The sequence below is a fragment of the Phalacrocorax aristotelis genome, chromosome 4, assembly GCF_949628215.1.
Source record: "Phalacrocorax aristotelis chromosome 4, bGulAri2.1, whole genome shotgun sequence".
NCBI lineage: Eukaryota > Metazoa > Chordata > Aves > Suliformes > Phalacrocoracidae > Phalacrocorax > Phalacrocorax aristotelis.
Window position 1 is genome coordinate 74,863,235 of NC_134279.1, and position 24,460 is coordinate 74,887,694.

Consider the following 24,460-nt stretch of genomic DNA (forward strand, 5'->3'; position numbering starts at 1 on the left):
CACACTGCCACTCCCCAGGGCTGGAAGGGGCTCTTTCCTGTCTTTTCTGGACCAAGGGGATTGGCTCAGAGCCCATCTTGTTTTTGCACTTTTTCATACCTAGGAGAGAATAAAATGAACTCCATCTCACCTATCAGTAATGAGTGAGAGCCTTATTGCTTGCAGCGCTATTAATAGCAGGAGCTGACGTTTTACTCTCTCACACACTATCTGAAAATAATCACTGCTGCAAAGATAAACACAAACCCTGATGGCTACAGCTATCCCTGCCCTTCAGATACTCATTTCGGGGCAGCATCTCTGTCTCTGCCTTCACTTTCATCTGCCTCAATCTTCTGGGGTTCCCCTGTCAACTCATTGCTACAGACATCCAAAGCCCTTTCAGTTCACCCTGCCCTAAACCTTTTTTGACCCTGCAAGAAAATTTACTCCAAGGTCTGTTCTTCATGGACATCTTGCATTTAACTCCAGCTGCCCTGTGAACACTACTCGGGTGTACTAGAGGCATTAGCTGTTTCCAGCCACACACCAAGACTCTTTGCAGCACTGTCCCTTGCCTCCCAATCTGACTCTGCCCCTCCAGGCTGCCAACAGACAAAGGAGAGGAGAAGCAGCCACGGAAAGCCCATCACCACCTTGCTTAGCTCTCTTCACTCCCCCAGCCCGCTGCATCATCACAGAGAGTCTCAACTTCAGGAACTCACAGGCAAAAGTCTTAATAAAGGGAGAACTTTTTTTACAATGAGGGGGGTGAGACACAGGAACAGGTTTCCTGGAAAAGCTGCAGGTGGCTCCATCTTTGGGAAGTGTTCAAAGTCAGGTTGGACAGGGCTTTGAGCAACCCCATCTACTGAAAGATGTTCCTGCCTACGGCAGGGAGTTTGGACTAGATGGTCTTGAAAGGTCTCTTCCAACCCAAACCATTCTATTAAAACAAAAACTTGGGATGCACGCATCTATGAAAAAGGCATAAAATGGCTGTGTCATGTGTAACGAGGAAGACTATTTTGGGTTGTTCGTGCTTCACAGCAAGGTCGGATGTGGTTCCTCAGCTGACAGCACTCGGGGCCTGAAAGTACACGCTGGCAATGTCTTTCTGCTCTAAATTTAAGAATGATTCCCAACTTTTGAGGACCAAATGAGAGCATTCTTCTAATCCTCCCATCCCTTTCCTGCAGGGCAGGCTGCCCTCAGGCTCCACACACCGTTGTGTGCCCCAAGCCCCGAGGACTTTGCTGGAGTGGTGGCACCACACTGGCTGCTCATCCTCCACCCAAAGGACCCACCGCTTCTGCCCAAGGAGGACATCCCATGTGATCCCCCAGCTATGCTTGCAAGCCTCCTCTCCCACTCTGCTCCACTGTCATGAGCTGCACAGCTCTCCCCCACACAGCCGACAAGGATGGTGGGCGAAAATAAATTCATTTATTTTTGCTGCAAATTCTTCTACACCCTTTGGTGAATAAAAGGCCAGTGGGTGGATGGGTGGAAAGATTGGAGCCAGAAGCAATAGCAGAGAGGTACTGCTAGAAGAGAGGGGGAAAAAATGAGACAGCCTTCCCCACCAGTACAAGTCCTGTGTGACTAACTATAGCAGGTTCCCACATCTTTCCTAAGTCCCTAAACACTTGAGGACTGCTACCCCAAAAACTAGAATTTAGCAGCATGCATCACTCTGACAAGGCAAAGCTCTGCCAGGTACTGTTAAAATCCACTGTTTTCTAGTAAATTCCAGTATTTTCACAGGAGCAAGCAAAGCTCTGCTGCCCCAAAATGTCCTGAACCTGCACTTGGGTCCCCCCCCGTGCCCATATCCACACACTAGGGTGAGATGAGGGGGTTTGGGGCTGAGCCAGATAAAATCCATCCCTGCTTTCCATAGGGCTGGAGAGAGGACAGAGCAGCTTCTGCATCCACTTCTGACTGCTGGTGCTAATTTTGCACAGGTGTGGTTGCATCCCTGCAGGAAGGAGTTTTCCTTGGAAGCTCAGCATAGGGCAATTATGGAAACCTTGCCCAGAGGCAGGCCAGTCTTCTCCCTCTTTCCTCAAGGGTGGCACTGCTATGTCCCACAGCCAAGCTCTTATTAACTCTGAGGGCTATTAATGGAACATAATTTCCAGACAGACGTGCAACTTCGAAGCAACATCCCTTCAAGCATGGGCTCTGATTTGCAGTTCTGCTTTAGCATATCACAGCAATGCAAATGTGAGCAACTCGCCTCCTGGCTCAAAGCTGTCCCAGGTGATGTCCTCAGAGCATCATCCAGATGACTGGATCAGCAGAGCTGCACAGCAGCTGCCACCACTGCCAGGAACCCGTCAAATGCCAGCTCTTCTGCATGTTTACAGCAGAGCCAGGAAAGCATCTGAGGATGCTTTCACCTGGCCTGGCCAGGCCAGGCGTGAGCTCGTGGGGGACAAAGGCCACCCACAAGCTCAGTGTGTATCTTCAGGGCTTTGCTGGGAGAAGCAGCACCCTGCACAAGGGCAAACCTCTGCCTCCATCCCAGATTTTCCTCCAGGCTACTGGGAAAAAACCCCACCCACCCAAAAACCCCCCACAAAAACAAAAACCCGTCCCCAAAATCAGGCTTGTGCTTCCCATAGGGCAGGGCTTGCAATTGCCTGTGTCACTCACTCTTAATATACCTACATAAAAGCTTGCCAAAACCAACAGGCTTGCTAATCCTAGAGATCCGAATGCTCCCAAACTCCTCCCTGTAACCCACTGACGTACTGCAGTGCAGCCCCGCGCCACACCTCCGCACTGAAATACTAGGGCAGGACAGAGGGGATAAAACACGCTGTTGCATCATGAAACTTTAAACATTTGCCCTTGGAGTCGCTTGTTCAGCATCCAGTGCCATCCTTCAGCATGAGTTTGGCCAGAGCAGCAGCCCTTTCTGCCAAGCAGGGCTGGTCTGAGCAAGGTAGTACAGAGGGAAGCAGGGGGTGTCCTGCACCAGACAGTGCTGTGCAATTATTACTTACAGGTAAGAGTAAAAAGCCCAAAAGGCAAGATGCTGATCTTGCCTCTCCTCCTGCCACCGCTATTTATATACATTGCTTTAAGCAAGACAGGCCATGTGTGGCAGCAAGTGGACAGAGTTCCCAGCCCAAAGCTGGCTGTACCCTGGCCATGTATCGCTGATGCTGTTTAAGTCCCTGCCCTTTTATCCTGTCTGGGTTTTGATGAGAGCGCAGAGGAACTCAGCACTTGAGGCAACTCTCCCTCTTCCCTACCCTCCCTCCTCGGTGAAACGCGGGGCAGACCAGCCAAGTTACATCAGTGTCAAGGGAGAAAGGAGGCTCTTCTGGGCAGAGTGCGGTTGCCGTGATGTGAATGCTGCCAGCGGGAGGAATCTGGGGCACAGGCGTGGCACATCAGCTGCTGCCTGGCCACAGACACAGGCAGTTGGGGCACAGGGACTAACCAAGGACAGGCAACCTGCTACAAACTGCAACTACTCAGCTAGCCGGACTGGGGAGGGATTTATTTCTGTGTTTGAGGTATGTTATCTCTCCTTACCCCCACCTTTCCCACATCTTGAGTTTGTCACCCTTTCACCCTTCTAGTTCCCCTGGCTTCAAGCAGGGCTGCATAACAACAACAACTACTTCTACTAATAACTCTACACTTGACTGCAGTTAAAAGGCATTCCTGGAGGGCTCCTACAAAATAATGGCATTTCAGAGTAGTTTACAACCATGGAAACTGGGTGAGATGTGAGACACCCTGACAGAGACACTCCTGACACCTGTGAGCATCCCTCTACACTAGACAAGGCCCAGGCGTGGGGGAACAAAAAAATGTCAGCGACACAAAAGAATTATTCATGCATGAAATTAGAAATGCTGTGGGACCCCTTCCTTCCCATAAATAACTCCACATAACCTACCACCACAGGATTCATTCCCCTGCTATAAATAATTCCCTGCTGGAAGAGCACAGAGCAGCACATCTATATGCTGAGGGTGAGTGACACCCCTTGATTCATGGGGCATCTGGGCAGCAGGCAATGAGATCACCTACACAGCATGAAGAGAGATGGATGATTTGGTCCCAGACAACTAGCTCAGCTACTTCTCCATCTACTTTCTTTTCCATCCTTGCTACCTTTCACCTTTGTTGTTGTTACTGAGGGCTGAAGCTACTCGCAACCATCTCTAAGCTCAGGCAAAGCCTCCAGAGCTGCCATCAGCACGAGATCGGTGCGATAAGAGTGACATCCAGCATCTGGCCTGCAACACAACCACAGTGTGGTTCCACACATGTTCACTACCAGAAACACCATGACCACAACCCACAACAGCAATGGGTCTCAAACCACCCCAGGAGACAGGAATTCGGAGGTGGGCTCTGCAGTTGATAAACCCAAGCATAAAAATGAGACATGGGATGTGAAGGAGTTTTGGACTGCAGGCAACAGCAGGCCTAAACATCTGTGCAAACCCAAAACCATCTTCAGATTCACACTGGTACATGCCACAACATGCTACCGCTGATAAAGCTGGAGCAGCAGCACATGCTGAACGGTGCTGCTGCCACCGGCAGGTTTTGCTGCAGCCTAGCTTTACCTTCACCAGGAGATGGAAAGGGTGGTGAGGTTGCAATTTAGAGTAACAATACAAGAACTGACTTTCATCAGTGCCTGCTCCATGCTTCCCGACGGAGCTGGTCCATCCTCAAGAACACCCAGCTACTTTACCACAGGTATTCTGTTTTGGGGTATCAAAGCCCCTGGAAAACCCCCAAGATGTTGACAGCTAGCTATAGTTTACTTTCACTCTAATATTTTGACAGCTCAAGAGAAAAGACATTCTGCAGCAACCAGACTTCAGAAAGTGACCAGGTTTGGTCCTAAACAGCATCTCCCGCTGTCACTGCTGGGGATGATAACCCAGCAGGCATTTCTAATCTTAAAACCTCTGCTTTAAACCTCACCCTGTTCCTCTGAAACACCTATGTGACAGTTCCTACGCATGCACCTTACCCCTGTAAAGCTTCAGAAGGACCCAGCCTGAACATCTGGATCAATACAAGCTGTTAGTGGCCATACCCCACGCCAGCACTTCACAGGTTGGTTTTCAAACTGGCTTCAGTCCCACGGGCCCTGGAGTGTCTGTGTGTGACAGCACCGGGGGAGTTCAGCAACGCCCTGGGAAGTGCTCGGCACATCTCAGGAACAGGCTTTTGATGAGACAGCTAGAAATCCAGGCAATGCCGCTGACAGGGTAAAGACAGCCCTTCCAGCACATTTCAGAGGGTGCTATATTAAGAAGTTCAACAGCAGGACTTTAAAAATCTTTTATCTGTCTCTTTTTGCTGGCCACGGTGCACCTTGAAAAGCAAAGACTAATTTATTAGCCAACGTATAACAACTGATCAAGAAAAAGCTGCAGAATCAGTTACGTGGGATTAGAAGTACCCTGGCTATCAGGGCACACTTAGCCTGGTCCATCACTCTGCTCTCCGCTATTAAAAAGAAGGACACGCTACAGAGAAAGGAGACAAAACCACCGATTTAGCAATTGGTGTCTACCTGCTGGGTCATCAAGAGAAAGTGCAGTTTGAGAAACCAGGCATTGTCTGTGGTTTTTGCATGAGAGCAATTGTTACTGATAAGCAAAGAATTAAATAGCTTAAAGGAGTGGATAAAGACTAGCATATGTGATTTTGACCTGGCATTGTCCTCAGGGCTAACTGGATGGTGAGTCCCAGCTCAATGGAGCTGGCTCAGCAGAATGGACTGGTCTGTACAAACGGACAAAGCCAGAAAAAAGTATTTAAAGTACTTTCAGAGTAGGTGTTCCCTATGTATCCAAAAATCTGCATTAAGCCTACCAACTGCAGAGTCAGACCTTAAGTAAACCAATGCTTTAGAATTTAGACTGGTTTTTAGTTAGAAGTTTAAAGGAAAAAAGAAATCAAGCCCTTCTGCCAGCTTTGCTTGCCTGCATCCTCCCAGCAACTGCTCCAAAAAACATTACAATTAGCTCCTCGTTAGTTACATTAGTTTACAAGATGAAATGTGTTGCTGGTTACATTTTAAGCCAGCTCCTTAAAAGATCACTGTTAAGGCGCAGTATCCATCTTTCACTCTATGGCTTGCTTTCAGAAAGGTACTGAAGTTACATTACAGCACTTTCCACTTCCAAATACTGAAAAAACTGGAAAATCTACAATTATTGGATGTTTTAGAATTAATTATTTTCTGGCTGACTTTTACTTCATATCCATTACTGTAAAAAGGCACTGAGCAATAATCATCAAATGACTGTGTTTTAGCTTAGCAGTTGGCCGAGCCATAAATCACACAGGGAAAATGGATAGAATCGATCATATTTTTGCCATCCATCATTACTCATCTGACCTAAATTTAGCCAAGACTCCCTTTAGTTCAATTTAAGTGCCTGTATCTAAACAGGTATTGCACTGAATGCTTCACAGCAAAGAGGAACTAACGTTACATTTACTTAAGGTTAAACAATAAATGCAATTCTGAGCTCTACAAGGACTTCCAAGGAGTTTTATGCTGCTCCAACTGAGGTCAACAACCTTTGAGGTGAGTCGCCCTCCAGGAGAGCCCCTCTCCTGCAAATGACTGTAGCAAGAGCCTACACAGCTCCCTGGAAACAACTACTTTTAGCCAGGAACAAGGTAGACAAGATGAATTGCACCAAAGATGTAGGTTCAAACTTAGGGTGTGACATAACGATGTGTCAGGACAGAATAATCCGTCTATGCATGCAAGCTCTTTAAGTCAGTCAAAAAAAAAAAGGCTGATAGGTTACAACCAGATCACCCACCTACAGCAAAAGGGGAGGGACTAAAAACTTGCATATTTAAAAAGTGACAGACAAAAAAAGCAAAGCAAACCAAAACACACCCCAAAACAGGACTACATTGCTTACATTACTTTCAGGGTCACTGTGGACAGCAGAGCTGGGAATAAGTCACCTGCGGCAGGTAACTGACTGCATTTTATAGCATATAATCCCAACACACAGGATGGGGCTCCCCAAGTGCTGGTGCAGATGCTGACTGGTTCTGCGAACATACCCAAATCTACATTTCTAAGTCAGAAAAGTGACAGAAAAGGGCAATGGCACAATTTCAATTTTAAGCCATGTAAAGGACGCCTATATTGAGCCAAAACATGCTGTATGGTCTGTTTCAGTGGTTCTGAACATGGGGTTTTTTCCCCACTGTAGCACATTCCTGCTGCCCTCAAAAACCTTTGAGTGAGGACTTCACTACCACAGAGCTGATGAGCAACAATGATGAGTAGCAGTTAGCAATATTTATAGCGCAGAAACACTGACCAGAAACGTCTCAGACACCAGGGCAGCTCCTCCGCTTTCCTCCCTGGGGCATACCAGGAATTCATGGACAGGGACTGCATTTCACCAAATGCTGCACTGCAAAGAGAAGCTACTACCATACTCCCCTAAAACTTGCAACAAATACAATTCTACTGCACTCAAAACCTTTCTTTCTGCAGATGTCTTGAGTTTCACAAGAATCCTATCTTGTTGCTAACACAATGAATCAAACCTCCCTGACCTCTAACTTTCCATTGTGTTTATAATCCCCAGGAGTGAGACAGCAGTCATAAGGAGTTATATTCTCTCTGAAATCACAGTGAAGAATTCATTACTCATAGAGGGAGACAGGGGAAAAAAAGAAAAGGTTCAGGGCACAGATTTGGTACAAACTACAGGCTGAAGTCAGTTGGTACATGGCTTGATCTCCTTGGGCCTATTGCAAGCAAGAAATATTTTTCCTATTTCTAGCACAGCAGCTTGAAATGATGTTGCCTTTACACAAATACACCCCTCCCAGAGCTCAGGCATCCAACAGGGATGCCAGTTATAATCACTTGGAACCAACTCACCCCATCATATCACTGCATGTGAATAGTCACCACCTGCCACACCGAGATGAGCCCCTAAAATCCATTGCAATGGACCAGGAAGAGCTCTAGAGGTGAGGTGTGAGGGTGGCACTGAAGCACAGCTCACTACCTTGGTCCTCCCCAGCAGCTCGCCAAGGGCGCTTCTTTGGACATTTCTTACTGGGACCAATCCTATCTGACTTGTTAGTATGAGTCTCGCACCCAACAGGTCACACCTATTCTCCAAACCTCTGGGGAAGGAGTAGGTGACTAAACAGGGGAACTGAAACGATGATAAAGCTGGTAAGTAGAATCAGGTTTGGGTCAACCAACCAAACCCACAGCCTCTCTGCCCAGCTGCCATCGAGGTGACCCAGTGGCTCTGGGGAGACACCCTAGCATGGAAGGTGATAAAAACCAAACAGAAGTCATTTCCACCTGCAGCATGCCAAGAAACAAGGCCTTTCCCTTGGATTCTGTCCAACATTTCTGACATTCAAGGCTAGAGGTAGTAACAGGACTGATCCTCAGTTTGTAGCAAATGCGACTCCTAACCCATATAAATAAATGAATAAATAATTAGCAAACTCCCTAGTGTTCCCTAAGTGCTTTTAACACCATCACCTTTTAAATACCAGAGGCTTTCCTCCAGCAGCGACTCTTCCTCTACAACTTACCAACCAGCCTGTCCTCTTCTGGAAGTGCAGGGGAAGAGGTGTTCACCCCACCACACAGGACCAGGCCCTGAGGCATTTTGTTAAGCTACTGTGGGGCTGAACCTGACCCAGTAACAGCTGCAGGCACCTCCTGGTGCCTCCTGGTGTCCGCACCTTCCCACACCCCCAACCCAACCCTCAATCAGCCGACATGGTGGGTGGTACCCTGGTGGTCAGGTAGAAACAGTGGACGGGGTACTGCTGCATTCCCATCCCACTGCGCTTGTGAAGCCTGGCTGCAGGAGGTGCTGAGCCTCTCCTGAGATGGTGTTTGGGAGTCCTCAGCCTCCCCGAGGCAATGGGGCCACTGTGTCAGCCTGGACTCTCAGCAACATTACCGCAATGGGCGCTCTCTTCTTGAGAATAAACACAGGCTTTTTTCCAGCAGGAGAAGCCTGTGAAGGCAACCTGCTGCCCTTCAGGTACCACCTCCCCATGGCCATCCCACCACAGGCTGCACTGTAATTCAACACCTTTCTTGCCTGCAGCCCTCTTACTTTTCCAGATTTATTGTGAATATTTAACCCCTGAAGGACTGTTACATTTATACCTAACTCTGCCAAACCAAGCCCTGGTGTCCTGTTGCACCGGTGTGTCCCACCTGTGTATGCCAGCTTCCTCCCACCCACACCGTCAGAGCCCTACACAGCAAGAAGGGTTAGCACTGAGTCAAGACTGCACTTCCGTCACCTAAATAATGAAAACAGAAGTCCTCTACAAAGCCTCGGTATTGTCTCCTTCCACCCACCACACTGCAGACCCCACCAAGACATCCCGAGCAGCACAAGCCTCCATGACGACACATCGCTTCAATTTTTAACTGTCAGCAAACCAGTGGCAATGCCCTGTGTAAAGCCAGAGCACTGCCATGGTGCAGAAACACACCTCACTTGTTAAAAACATGTTTCTACATCTCTCTTCCAGTACATAAAGACTAATGCGCCTTGGGTGTAATTCTACTGAACTCCACTGCTCCACACTGAAACTAGCACATTTATTTAATGTGGCAGCAAAAGAAAATTCTACATCCATAAATACATGAACATCTGTCAGGCTGGGCACAGACAATGGACCTGTTGTGGATGATGCATTACCAGAAAATGAAAATTACATGTGTAAATCTCTACATCTCTAAAATTAAAAAAGAAAAAAAACCCCTCTGGCATGTGTTCAAACCAGACCAGTCAGGCCAAAAAGTCCCTACAAAAGCCTAATCCAGCTATTTCCAGATCTCCTGTGATGACCATCTATCAACATCTTGCATCCTACGTCCACGTGAATGGGGTTCCTTTGAGCCTCTGTACCAGTCACAAGAACCAGGGATTTGAAAGAGATTTGCAAAATAAATCATGGAGTGAGTAGGTGACACGCCACACCTCACTCCACTGGGGAGACACGTGGGAAATAAAGGGCAGTTTGCTGAGGGCTTGTGAAAGCAGATACTTTCGTGTCCTGTACCATCTGCCTGTGGCTCGCTCGTTCATCAAGTACATGCGGAAAGGAGGTCAACTTATTAATATGAACAGCACCTACAGCAACCAGAGCCAGGAGGAATGCAAATCCACACAGACCTGGGTAGAAACGCAGTATTTTGAGGATCCATTGGACTTTCCCAGCTACAAGGGCAACACTAAATTTCACTAAACCCCCATACCCAATGCTAAGACAGGGCAGAATGAATATAACGAAGAGCAGGTTCACAGCTGCATGCACCAGTTTTCCCTAAAACATCATAAATTAATCTTGCAGGCAGCCAGTAGCACACACACTGCAAACTCCAGGTTTACTCCATCACCACGTTTACGTCAGAGGCTTGCTGTAACTCTCAAAAGAGCACAAGGACCTGTACTGAAGGATGCCCCTAAGTATATTCTAAACCCCCAACAAGAGACAGGGATTTAAGCACATGATTAAGGTAAAGTAAATGCTCCACTGAATCTCTAAGTCAACTGCCCCAGAGTTCAGTCTCAGTGAATGTGGGGCATTTCTTACGTTCTAGTTTGTTGGTGGCTTTTAGGTTTCTGTTGTTCCTTTTTTTAAAAAAAGGAATTTCACTGCAATCCTCTTTAGCTGTTTGAGTTATCCATGAAAAATATTCCCACTTCTCAAGAATCCTTGCAGATGCTTTGACGATTTTCAGACTGATGGCTCAAAAAAAGCCCCATAAAACCTGATGACGGCTTACTCCCAAATGCAAATCCCTGCCTGAGAGGTACGGCTTGATGTTATCCTCTGAACATTTGCAGGTTCTGAAATCACACCAGACATTTTCATAGCCATTAAGTGAATCTAATTGACTTTACAGGCAGCAAAAGCTTGAAGAGGTGTTTTACAAATACCCCTTTTAAACAGTTTGGATTTTTATAAAATCTCTCATTAGCATCCCTTTCATAGATGAACTTCCCCCCTCACTGCTTTCTTTTTTAACAAACCCCACCACTAGCAATGTAACTCCAATAACGAGGACTTTACCAAGACACTCATTGCTGTTAAGCGGAGGCTCTAACCATCATCCAAAACTGCTTAGCACTTACAAGTGGCAGGTGCTCCAAACCAGGCTATTTTCAAAAGCTTCTCTTTGCAGTTCCACTATTTAACATTATTTTAAATTGAAAGACTACAGATTTAGGTCTTCCCTGGATTCCCACTAGAAGTGTTACACAGTGTTTCTGATGCTGTTATCTAGTTCCAGGGAGGATGAACAGATTTGGCACCTCCAAAAAAAGAACAAAAATCCCTGATCTCAGCAAATGAAATGGTTTTTTGCTGTACTCTAACTGCAATAATGATTCTATATATCCTCTTAAAATGGGAAGAATGGGTTTTATAGGAAAAAGCATAGCAAAAAAGATCAATAGGACATGCCCAGATACCTCTGGGAGCGATGCGGGTCAGATGCTCTAAAGAAGGTGTAAGAAATCCTGTTGTTGGCAGCTCATTTGCCTTTAGGCAAAATGTTCTCTCCCTACCACCACCAACACGTGGGTTTGTGCACTGATGCACTCTGTTTTCAGCTTAGTAGACACAATATCCTCGTGCTGCTGACTCCTATTTATTTTCTCATCTTGGTTATTCTGAGTATTCTACCAACAAAAATAAATACTTGCTCTCACCATGCAAAATATCCGAATGAGAGAATTAAATTAAGCAATTAAATTAAGCAAAGGGACATAAATTTAAAAGTGAAATACTAGGAAGGGGAAGACCAGAGAGATATACAGAGGGATGCTGGGCATGGGTCCACCACTCTTGGGAAACACCAGAAGTGATGAATGAGGCAAGAACCAGACCAGACAAGCCCACTGGAGAATTCAACACTGGGATGGACAGGAGAGCCAAGCAGAATCAAAAGGATAAAAAAATGCAAGTATTCCAGTTTAACACAAGACTGGAAAAGTGGGATACAGAACTGCTGTGGCAGGAGAAGGAAGAGGAGGGGAAATGGAAAAAAATATAATTCAAGGAACCACTGTTGGTTCCCAAGAGTAGATGTTATTACCTGATAGCTGTTGCCATGAGTGCTGTATGCAAGGTACACTGAGGAGCCATTCATGGCTGGGCAGCCGGTCCATCACCCCCCGTTTCAATTAGCAGCATTAGCACAGAGACCAAGAGCTGCAACTGTAAAAAGCAAATAAACTTGCATCTCTGATGCCAGTTTCCAAGTCAGGATTCAAGCACCTTGGCAAGAGAGATTGGGAGCAGCTTGTATAGCAATTACTGGTGACCAAGGATAAATCCAGGCAAGTAGCTTCCTTAAAAATGCAGTTTCGTCAATTCAAAACAATTTACACATTTATCCTGAATTCAAAGATCTTCAGCTGGGAAAGAAAACGCAGATGAAAGCTGGGCTGGCACTAATCCTGTGCACAGTTCATCCCCCAGTGCTGCTGGCCAAGACACCTGTGCACAGCTTGGTCCCTCACCAGGGTCACAGGGGATGCCCCACCTGCCAGGACTTCAGAGATGGTCCCCCTCAACACCACCTCTTCATTTACTAACACTGGTATAAAATGCCTAAATATATGATTTAAACAGGGCCTGGGATCCAGGCGGTCCCAGCACTGGCTCAGTATATATTTAATAGTGCCATGCAAAGAAGAACAGAGGGACCTGCCTGGGAGGTAACAAACATTAACTGTATCATGGCTCTACCGTCATGAGCATTTGAGCATATACTTGGCTCTGACCTTTGCTTCTTAAGGAAGCCCATAACCCAACCAACAATTTTGTTTCAGGCTGAAAAAAGTATTACATTCACCACTAAACACAGATTTTTGTTTCTTCATAGTGAAAAAACCAGAGAGGGAATAGTAAATCAGCTTAATTTGGATGAAAACTATACTACCCTCCCTTTTATTTTTGAGATCCTGAACTAAAAAAATAATTTTCTCATAAAACCTCTGGTTTTTAGTTTTGCCACTTGGATAAATCCTAGAAGCAGCACATGAATTTTAAGTGACAAATATTACTTTCAAGTAGTACATGCTAATGTGCAACTAATGCATTGTATTTTTCTATTAGCGTTTACACTGTTGCAAACCCAATTTAAAATAGCAGTATCTCATGCAGCCACTTAAAAATACACCTGCAGTACATGTTTCCTGTTACCTAATTTTGAAAAGTCTCCTTTCACTCCCAGAATCCCTATTCAAAGGAGAAACCTAGCTTGGCACTAAATCGTGGGAGTCACAGGTCTAAATTTTAGAATTATTCTGTAAGAAATAGAATTTTCAATTCTTGAAAGTAACACTCTTCAAACAGCGATAGAAGACAATAAATGATACTGTATGTGCTTTCATAAATAGCGAATTGATTGCTGGGGTCCAACGGGTCAACAGATGACTTAAAAGAATGGCTCAAAGCCATCTCTAACACATACCACAGCTTGTACCTGGCTCTAAACAGACCACTACCAGCTAAGTTTTGATGCAGCTTTAATAAAAGGCATGAGGCTTCTTGATGATTCCCCTTGGTCCTTAGTAAAAAAAAAAAAACAGAGGCAAACCACAAAAAAACCCAAACAAAAATCTTATTAGTTCGTTACAAATAACAGATTTATGAATAGAAACTAGGTAAGACACCCTCCTATCTTTGGTTTCCCTTTAAGATTGCTTTCATTAGCCACGTGTCAGGAAAAAAAGAAAACCTCAATTCCTCAGCTTCCTACAGGAGGGAAAAAATAAAAGGGAAACAAGTATCTAAAAATACACTTTGAAGCTCCCTCTTTCACTGATGCAAAAAGCAACAACAAAGGCCCGTTACATCCCTCAGCTCCGTGCAGAACCAGACACTGGCAAAACACTCTGCAAAGTCTCTCTTTTTGCTTTAGCCTGAAAGGGAGTAGCATCAAACATGCAATTATTTGTAACAGATCTCCAGCACTGCATTACCAAAATAAAAGCATGTGCTCTGCAATGCACCGGTAAACAATGCCACGAGCTCCCGGAGCCCACAAGGAGCTCGCAGCCACCCTGAGCCCCGCCAGCCATTCCCATCACAGGTAGTTAAAAATAATCTGTCTGAATAAAGACGTAAGCCTACAGAAAGAATATGTGATTTTCAGAAATCCACTCTGAAATTTGGAGACATTTTGAATAGATGGTCGTCTTGAAAATCATGCCATGCGTTTAGGCTTTTACGCCAAAACCTGATTTGTCAACATTTTTAGAGGACTTAAGATAGAGAGCGCAACACCGACTGATCATTTCTGAAGCATTTGGGCTCCTGGTCGTGCACACTGGGAGGAACTAACCTGACCACAGACGCTCCTGGATAATCCTAAGAGGCTAAATATTATACTCAATATAATATAATAACATGCTTGGGAATAAGATTTTTCAGTTTGTGTTCCTACATCCAAAATTGATTGTCAAGAGGGGCTCAAAGTTTTGTACTTTTAAAATCCTTGCCACTAGTTAGATACCTGACATGGAGCCTAAGTTTAGGCTATTATGAAAACCTTAACCTGAAACAGACTTTTGGGTAATTGTTTTAAATCTTGGCCATTTCTAAGAAAGCAAGAGAAGTAAGAGCCAGTGAAAATGCTTTATAAGAGTAATTAATTTGCATTTAAACTTGTGGAGAAAATTCTGCAGTCCTTTTTAGGTTTATTTACTAAGACAGTCACGAGAAATTGCACACAACTGTGCCAGAAAACATCCCACACTGGAGAAAACAAAAAACTACTCAAAGACAGAAAAAAAAAAACCCCAGAATGACTGCTGTTCCTGCCCTCTTCTTGTTCATAAGTCCCAGCATGGCTTGTGTTGGACTGTCTTGAGAAGTTAACTGTGCCTAAAAATCTACTGAGCTTCAATGTACACAACTTATTACTTCTTGTATTGAAGATCAATGAACAGCACTTGTGTGTACCGGGGCTTCTAAATACCTGCAGGCAGAGCTTACGTTCCGAAGCATCACATCCCCCCAGCCATGGCTACAACTTAAGCACCACTGCATTAACTGATGGTCATGGCAATTAGGGACTACCCTTATAGAGCATTTTTGAATGTGTGAAAAAAAAAAAGGTTATATTGCTCTGCAAATTTTACTGTAAAATCTATTTTCATCTAATTTTGACATGAGACCATACCAAAGCTCACGGATTTGAAGTGAAAGCTATTTTTGTCTTACAGATAGGCACATTGAGTAATGGGTTTGTGCACATGTTCCTGCTACAGGAATAAATAAAGAGTGGGGGGAGGCTGCAGCAGCTTGCCCATGAACGCATTTATCACACTCGCATGCACGGCACAGCCCTGAATCCGCAGGCTGCTCCGCTCACCAGACAATTCCAGTTTTCCCATGTGCCAGCCCTTGGCTGACTGTACCACTCTTCCACTCTGTGCTACCTGAACCCCCCCAAAAGTGGGAAAGAACTCTGAATAATAAATATTTTTGTGGGGCACAAAGACCTTGCAGGCTCCCAAGCAGGTTGACTGCAGCTGACCCACATGGCTCAGTGCAGCATGGGTCTTGTGTGGTGCTACCTCCAGACCCACCCAGCGCTCATCGGCAGGGGTGCAGGGTTGGACCAGGGCCCGACAGAGGTGCCTTCAGCTCGTCCTTGCCCCCAGGAACAGGGAAAGCCCTCAGGGCACTCAGCTGTGGAGGTTCGGAACTCCACAAAAGTGGTGGAACTCCACAAAAAGGGGTGGAGGTTCGGCACTCCAGTGCTGGCCCTGGCAGTGCCGTGCCTCGCTCGCTGCGGGATGGGGCTGCTTCCAGATGCAAAAGCCACGGCTCCTCCGCAGTGAGAGCAGTCAGCCACACATCATGGAGTATCAGAAGAGTTGGGTTTTGGCATTTTGCATGAATCAAATAAAAGTATTTCAGTCCAGTACTAATGCTGGACAACGCACATCCCTAACACTTGCAAACATGAGCTGTTTTTCCTATTGCTTCCCAACATACTGCACTGGAGATGAGAAATGCCAAACCAGGCAGTTCCAGTGTTGCCAGGTTGTAGAAACCCAACAGCAACAGTGGGAATTGCTAAGCAGCAGCAGCATCCCTGACCGTCCCCCTCGCAGGAAGCCAGTCTCAGAAATCCTTTCAGACATAATACTTCCCACTATAAAATACATTAAAGGTCTCTAATCTTAATCTTGTACTATCTCTCTGATGTGCAGATTGCATCCCTTGAAGCACCCTCATTGAATTGCAGAGAGATGCCAGCAGTGAAACGCTCACAGGACAGACCCTCCACTGCCTGAGGACGAGGCCTGAGCTCAGTTCCCAGCAGTGGCGGGGAGCAGTGCTGGGAAACGCCGAGGTGGAGATAAGGATGCAGCCTCCGCCCGGGTTCTCCAGCTCGGAGCCCCACGCCGGACTCCAAGGCTCTACGCCGTGCGTGAGGAGAGGCACGCGCGAACATCCGATACACGACAGCTAGCTCAGGGCTTCAGCAGATACATGAGGTCAGGGTACTGCATAAGCCAGCAAGAAATGCTGAAGACAGGGATGCTTCAGATTCCAGCTGCCTCTCGCGCACCGTGAGTGGGGCAGGGCTCTCCAAAAACACATTCCTCCACCGGGACGCAGCAGCCCTGAGCTCTCCCCCGGCGTCAGGTAACTAAGCCCTTTCTTTGCAAAGCAAGAGCTGCTCTATTCTTTCCAAACAATGTTATCAGTGGGCAGCGGCCTCCTGCTTATCTGGCAGCTGGAGCATTACCCAGAATGTGGAAGAACTGGGCTCCTCCACGGCAGCCCATCTGCCCGGGGGGCTCTGTGGTGGGGAGAGCACACACACACACACACACCCCCCCACCCACCCCTGTTTGCAAAGGGTATGGGCATGCCAGAGCAACTGCAGCTCCTGGACTGAGGCCCTCCTCCCAAGGTGGTCCCTGTATTTTCCCTGCACCCCAAAACTCACTGCTGCTTACCCTGCAGCTCCCCCGGGACTCAGCACCAGCTGAGCGGGGTTAACAGGAATCACACCATCTCAAATCCAGCTGCTCACCTCCTTGCAAACACCTGGGTTCAATTCCTCTGGTGTCAGCTCTGTCCCTCTGGCATCAAACCTACTGCAAACAGGCCTGATCCAATTGCAGAACTAAAATACCTGCTCATTACCCAAGCAAACATCCCACCGAAGGTAGAAACACCTCAAAAGGAAGGAGCAGCAAACAGTCTCTCACCTGCTCACAACCCAACTCTGGCCCCATCTCAACTGGTGTCCTTCTGGCAGAAGGACATGATCCTAAAACCTCTGCCAAAGGCAGGACATCCCTCCTTCAAGCTCAGCTGAGGAACATGCCAACCAAGAGCAGCAGGAATTGAACCCTAACAAGCCACCCGCTGTAGCCCCTCTTCCTTATGGCCCTGTCCCCCTGGGAGGTTGGGTATCACTGCAGGCTCTTAATCCACATCCTCACACACCAGGGTACAAAGGGCAACAGGACAGGGTGGCTCTGCTCGCCTCTGGACGGAGGCAGGAGAGCAGAGGCGCACGTCCCCTCCCAGCACGAGGCACCCGTCCACCCAAAGCGCAAGAACTGCAGATGTGCAGCCACTGCTGAAAACCACAGCTTTCAGCGTGGCGTGTTTAATGTGACCTGACACCCCTTGCAGCAACCACTTTGGCTTCATCTGCTGCATTATGCAAGGCAGATGCCCTCAAGACTCCACCACGTCCCGCAGCTGCAGCTCTCTAGTTTGCCTGTCATGCTGTCTGTCTGTCCTGTGGCACCGGGCATTGCAATGCTGCCACCCAGCTCATCACTGGTGCCCAAAACTACTGGCAAAGGTCAGCTCCCACCACCACACCAGGTCTTTGCACCACCATGACACATATGCACACCCCTCAGCAGACCCTGCCAGGACAGCCAGCAGCAGGAGAGAACAGTTTAAACCACTGCAGAAAGACGTGCTGGCTCATCAGCGGGCCCTACCCGCGTTGGAAAGCGGCGGTTTCGCATTGGAGGCAAGGAGTCCTGGTTTCCATCAGCCCTCCAGCAGAGACCTCAACCTCACAAGAACCTCTCCAACACACCAACCACTGCAAAAAAATGTACAACACAACCAACTGGGACAGAAGCTTGAAGAGACACTGTAAAATTGATTAGTCATCAAAATCAGACCATAAAAGAAGCTCCAGCTGTGCTTCTCTTATTTGTGTAGGGGCAGGTCTTTATTTAAAAATATTTTTTTGTTTACTAGAGCCTAAGTTACTCTGGTTGACAATTAAACCCATTATCCAACACCTTTCTTTTCTACCATCCCACTCCTTTTTTTTCATAGCCTACGAAGAAAAAAAGGAAAATTCCAATAGCTGAAAATAGGTAAAAATGAAAAATGCAAGTTTACAAGGAGCTCAGTAAGGTGTTTGAACCATTCAACCTTCTGTTTTAAGACCCCACCACAGGACTCAACAGAAACAATTCTTTTCAAATCAACAGCAATTTCAAGTCACCCCACTGCATACAAGCTCAAAGTGAAGCACTGGGCCAAATGTTCTGCCAGATCCCTGGTGCAAGCGAAGGAAGGCACGAGAAAACAAAGATTTAAATTTTGGCTAGTGTACGTTTACAAAATCACTGTCAGCACATATTTTTCAGTTCATACAACACCCAGCAGAGGAAATTTAAAACAATTACTAAGTTGGAGGCAAGCGGTTCAGAAAAACTGCAGAAGAAAAACCATAATACGATGTGACTCGTGGGATTGTTTAACACTAACCATTAAACTGGGCGCTTACAGCATCCCATTGCAGACCAGGTCCTTTTGGTTTGGTTTTAAAACTGACCAACAGTTTTTGCGGGTGCTTTGGCAAAACTACCAAGAATGACCCTTTTTAACTATTAAATTATTCCCTTACTGCAGACACCTGCCCTACTAGAGACTATTTGCTGTAGATGCTCTGTACAATGGAACCCCAAACCCCGAGCACCACAAGAAGCCCGCTGCAAAGAACAGTTTTTCATGCCTGGGTACCACAGATGGCAAGAACCAAACCTCAAAACCACAACGCACATCATGATGCAAGTCCTTAAGACCATGTCCCAGTTCTACCTTTGTGTTCATTATCCTAAGAAACAAGAATTCACAAACCCTACAGAAATGCTCCCTTACCCCACTTCTCATGTTGGAAGAAAAACAAATATTCAAGCAGATAGCCAAGGATTCTCCAGAGAAGGAGAGAGAAGTTGCCTGGTCATACCTCAGCCAAAGCCAGGCCAACCTGCGCTTACATCAGGTTGGGTTTATTTTAACTTGTCTAGTTGAGGTCTGACCATCTCTAGCCTCTCTGGGTCCCTGTTCCTGTGCCTGATTACCCTCGCCATGACCATTTCTTTCCTAACACCTCACTGAGAAAGCTTTCACTAATATCTCAGCTGGAGCAATACACAGGATAACGAGCCCTTCTCATTCCCACTGCAGTCGTTTCTCCCTCTGTGCTAATTTGTAAACTAGCTGAATAAAAGACAAACTTGGGGCTGGAAGTTGTTTTATTGTCATTTTTCTGTCCTTTGGGTGGGACGGGCAGTGCCGACGTGGCACATCACTGCCTTTCCCTGTAAGTTCAGATGGACAACAGTTCAGTCAACCTCCGAAGCATGCAGTTCTCCGGGCTTTTCCAAAATGGTTGTATTTATACTGCTACCCTATAGGGAAGAAATTTGGCAACGTACTTTGGGGGGAAACAGGAGCAGAGCACTGGATTCATGCCTTGTGCACAGCTACACCAAACAGCACCGCACGGCTTTGTGGCACAAGGACAGGCACTGGGCAGACTGGCAACACTGGTGGTGCCAGTCCCAACCTGCGGATGCCCTTCCCCTCCTTTTTCCCCAAAGCCTGTTTGGTCTTTATCTAATTATGGCTCCAACCAACTTGCTTAACACCACTATCTATCATCAAGAACCTTTAACAAGCACCAACAATCCCATACATCTGCTTTTTTACGGCATGGCAGAAGCCTAATTACAGATGATTAAATTCTGTCAAAAACTAAACCCCACACACTTGCTCTAGAACTGAAAATCAGCCCTTTTAGGTACCAAATAAAAGCAATGCTAACATTTCAAAGACATGTTGGGAACACAGCTGAACCAGATTACATAGCTGCCCCTAAACAAATTGAGGGCATTCCTTACTCTTTGACTCCTTTTCCTTTATTTTCTGTACACCTTAGTGTTACAAGTAGAGGCACTTTGATCCATACCCTGAATCGTGACCATGCGATGCAGCTCTAATACCCATTAACTCAATATTACATGTTCTTATTCTACTGGAGTCCCCTGGTACTTTCTCCAGCATAATATGTTGTTGAACCTCACTACAGAGGTTTGGAAATGTTTTGCTATGAGCCCTTCCTTTGTGACACCACCTTTAATGAAGATTGAGCTTTTTAAATACAAGTCACACGTCAATTTTTACAAAAGCAAGGAATGTAAATGACACCACCTGTGTGTAAGATGAGACAAGATCTGTACAAGACACGCACTGTGATGGGAAACGAAATCTAAAGCAAGCACATTAAGATATTTGGGGATTTTCATTAGAGGTGGAACATCATTTTAGCAAGATGTAATATTGCACATTAGAAGTGAAGGAAAGTTTGTGGCTATGATACTTCCTAAGAGTTCTCTAAACGTGCCCATGAAGAGATCTGTCACACCTGGGGAAGAGCAATGATACAGCGAAAACATGGTCAAACGGAAAAACAAGAGTAGGTACCCCGAGAAGACGGAACTAAGGTGGGGTACTGGCATCACCTTGCTCTCCCGGCTCACCACCAGTACTATGTGACCACCAAAAGCAACCCTCAAACTTCAGGTGACTGCCCAGATATCCCCTTGATGTGCTCATCAACATGGATATATGCCTACAAAAAGGGAAACAGCACCCGACAAGTTCTAAAGGGACTTTAAATAATCAGAGATCTTTTACAGCTGAACAAGCAAATACTATCACTAGGATCCTATATTTCTAATTATATGCCTATATATAACAAATGGACAAACGCATATTATGTCAAACCCAGACAGCATCCCTTTACATACCTGATCTGCGTCTCTTCCAAAAAAACTTGCATTAAGGAAAGTTCTTCTTGATTAATATGGGAAATGGGCGCGAAAAACCAAAACAGGCTCCTCAATGCATTTGGGCTAAAACGCCTTTCATCCCCTCCACCCCCCATCCCCCCCGGCATTAGTACCAAGTGTGCAGAGCAAAGAAACACCACGCTCAAGAAGTGAGGGGTGGGGTGGACCTGGCCAGCAGTAAATAACCTGCATCATCCACCCTCGGTGCCCCCGAAAACCCACGCCCCGGTCCCCGGACCGGCCGCAGAACCCAGGAGTGCTGAGCTCGGGGGACAGATGGAGGCTGCCTTGGGTGACTAGACATTGGAGGGGTGGGGAAAAAAATTTCAATACTCCAAACCAAAACAAAACCAGAGGTGGCTTTGTGCCTGGTGTGGCTGAAAAGCTGCATTCTGGTGACTTTCGAGCTTGCTCAGTGCTGCTGACAGGAGGAAAAGGCGCCAGCAGCAGGGAGCAGCCATGTTCCCCGAGCAGGGCCGGGGGAAGGCTCCCTCCGGGGAATTCATACTCACCTGGCGGTTTCATGTAATATTGCTCAATATCGGACATGTCCGTATGCAGCGCACAATCGAGATAGTGGAGGATAACTTTTCTACTGAAGTAGTACCTCATGCCCATCAGAAAGATGGGCAAACAGCAGGTCAGCAGGAAGGACTTGGTCACAACAAAGCATATTACTATGGAGATAAGGAAGAGAAATAAACGATACCTGTCAGAAAAGAGAATTTAGTGTTGATTTCGGAATACAAACTCATTATTAAAAACAAACAAACAAAAAAACAAACAAGCACAGACAAAATATACATTAGCAGTACACGCACAATTCACACTCTCAAGATTTTTGTGTTAAGTAACAGTGTATCATGCCAAGATATTCCCGGAGAAGTTTAAGGGGTGTCTGGAGAGAGCCGGCGCGGAGGATGCCGCCATGCCATGGCGGGTCCCACCAAACCCCCCCAGAGAGGGGCTGGTGGGGACGCCGGGGGCCAGGCACATCCCAGGCCCCGCTTTGCTCTCCCTGGCGAGGCCGAAGCGCGGCCGGGGTGGCAAGCCACGCCGCAGGCACGCCGCTCCGCAGCCATGCGTTTGTCACTGCGGCATTACTATTTCCATCACGGGAAGCACCGACTCCCGGGGAAGACACCATGCCCGCCTCGATGCTGGGGTGCTGCTGAAGACCTGGGGGGGCTTCTGCAGGCACCCTCGAGATGGCAGCTCCCAGATGGCCTCCCAGAGCCACCGGCTGAGACCCCCTGCGCCCCAATTGTCTGCTGGAGGGTCCCCGTCCTCCCCTTTGGCTGGGGGCATAGGGGCGCAACCTGCCTGCAACCACCAAGGGCATGAGAAACCAGCCCGAAGCTTGCTCGGGGTGGGGGGCACGCAGTATTGATAACAAGACCCTCGCTTCCACGCCAATTATTTGCACGGGGGGGGACACCATACAGGCGATATTTCGGGCATGCAACTCGGGAGGTGAGCCCCCTCCTCCTGCCCTGCTACAGGGGTTACACCCCCCTCCCCACGCCTAGGGGGGGGAAGGGGGCTCTCGGCTGGCGGGCCCCGCCGTCTCCAGGCAACGCCGGCACGCGGCGGCCCCCCAGCCCCCGCCCCGGGCTGCGCGGGGGCGGTGCAGTGCGCGGAGCAAGGCGCGCACCGCTCCCCTTCACCGCACCCCCCCACGCCTGGAATAACTACAAGGACGACTGTCCCTCACCCCCGCGCAACCTACGCGGCGACCCCCACCACCACCCTTAAAACCCGCGCAGGGTCGCGCATCCCCCAGCGGCGCAGGGCTCCTTCCCCCCCCCCCCCGGCCCCGCCGCAGCGCTGCGGCTCCGCGGCCGCCCCGCACCGTGCTGCGGCGCTCCCCCGGCCGCACCACCGCAGCGCGCCCGGGGCGGCGGGTCCCCGGCTCCTCCCGCCTCTCCGACCATTTTGTGAAGACCCAGAAGGGGAGAAACACCCCCACACACGCACCCCCTCCCCCAAAAGGGAGCAGATACTCACCCGCCAGCAGCCCGTAGAGCAGCTGAGTGAGGGGCTGCTGCTTCAGCCCCCTGAACGCCGTGTTGGGGATCCGCTCCATGATACCCTCGTAAAATATGCGGCGCACCACCTCCTGCTCGGAGGGGTGGAATTCGCGGATATAGACATTGTCGCGGCGGGGGTCCTCTTTGGGGGAGCTGAGGGGCGGCGGGGGGGAGGAAGGGGAGCCTGCCAAAGAGGGCCACATTTGGGAGGAAGAAACAATGATCGTGTCTTTTTTTGATCCTGGGATTGATTCATGATCTTCCGCCACAATCTTGGTCTCACAAACCATCTTGGGAGACAGACAATGCATGCAAACCGGCCGCGGGGAGGGGGCGCAGGAGAAAAACGGGAGGGGGGGTGGTGTAAAAAATATAAAAAAAAAAAAAAAAAAGAAAAAAAAAAGGGGAGGGGGAAGGAGCAGGGCGCGGAGCAGGGAGGGAGACCCGCCGGGCAGCGGCTGCGCGGGCGCGGAGCGGCGCGGCCGGGCGGGACGAGAGGAAGGAGCTCCGCTGCATTTTGGAGAGGCATTTATAGAGCGGGGGGGGGGGGGGGGGACGGGCGCGGGTCCCCGGGGTCCGAGCGCCCCCTGCATTGGCTGCGCGGGGTCGCCATGTGATCGGGGGGGCGGGACGACCCCCCCCTCCCCCCGCATCCCTGCACCGCCCCTTGCAAATTACTACGGCGCGTCCCTGCGAGGGGGGCAGAGGCGCCCCGGCTTCTTCCTGGGGGTCGCGCATCGCTCCCCGCATACACCCGTGCGGGGGGGGGGGGGGAAGGGGGAAGCCTGTGTGCGTGTCTGCGTGTATTTATTTATTTACAGCGCAAGCACCGCACGGCCGGCAGCTTTCTGGAACAGTCGCTGCGGGGCACGGAGCCGCGGGTGGGGGGGGGGGCCTGGCGCCGCTCGTACCGCACCGCACCGCGTCCCGGCGGGCTGCGGCGTGGGCTGCTGCTCCGTAGTGAGTCACTCACCGCCGCGACGCGTCCCTGTGCGGCGCTCCGCGGGGCGCGGAGGGGTGCCCCACACACACCTCCCGCCACCCTGCGCGGGGACACCCTGCGGGGGGAGGGGGGCGTGCGTGTATCCGCGCTGTCCCCAGCCCCAAATTGATTATCCCCCCCGCCCCCGTGGGTAACTTTTCTCCCCGCGCCCAGGCGGTGCGGGCAGCCCCGCCGGCCCCTCGCCTCCGCGTCCCTCCGCGGGGCGCAGAGAAGAGACGGGGGGCGCAGGGAGGAGGACGGGCTCCTCCGCAGGACCC

At 48.6% G+C, this 24,460-nt stretch overlaps 1 protein-coding gene across 1 annotated transcript in view; it reads right to left on the reverse strand.

Annotated features, from left to right (window-relative positions):
- NAT8L (N-acetyltransferase 8 like) overlaps positions 1 to 23,722 on the reverse strand; it is a 36,688-nt gene extending 12,966 nt beyond the window's left edge. The window contains exons 1-2 of the mRNA XM_075092048.1: positions 23,178 to 23,722; positions 21,683 to 21,847 (exon numbers count right to left, since the gene is read on the reverse strand). Coding sequence (XP_074948149.1) covers positions 21,683 to 21,847; positions 23,178 to 23,511 — 499 coding nt within the window. The 5' untranslated portion in view covers positions 23,512 to 23,722. The remainder of the gene's footprint in view (positions 1 to 21,682; positions 21,848 to 23,177) is intronic.
- Positions 23,723 to 24,460: the final 738 nt, after the last annotated feature.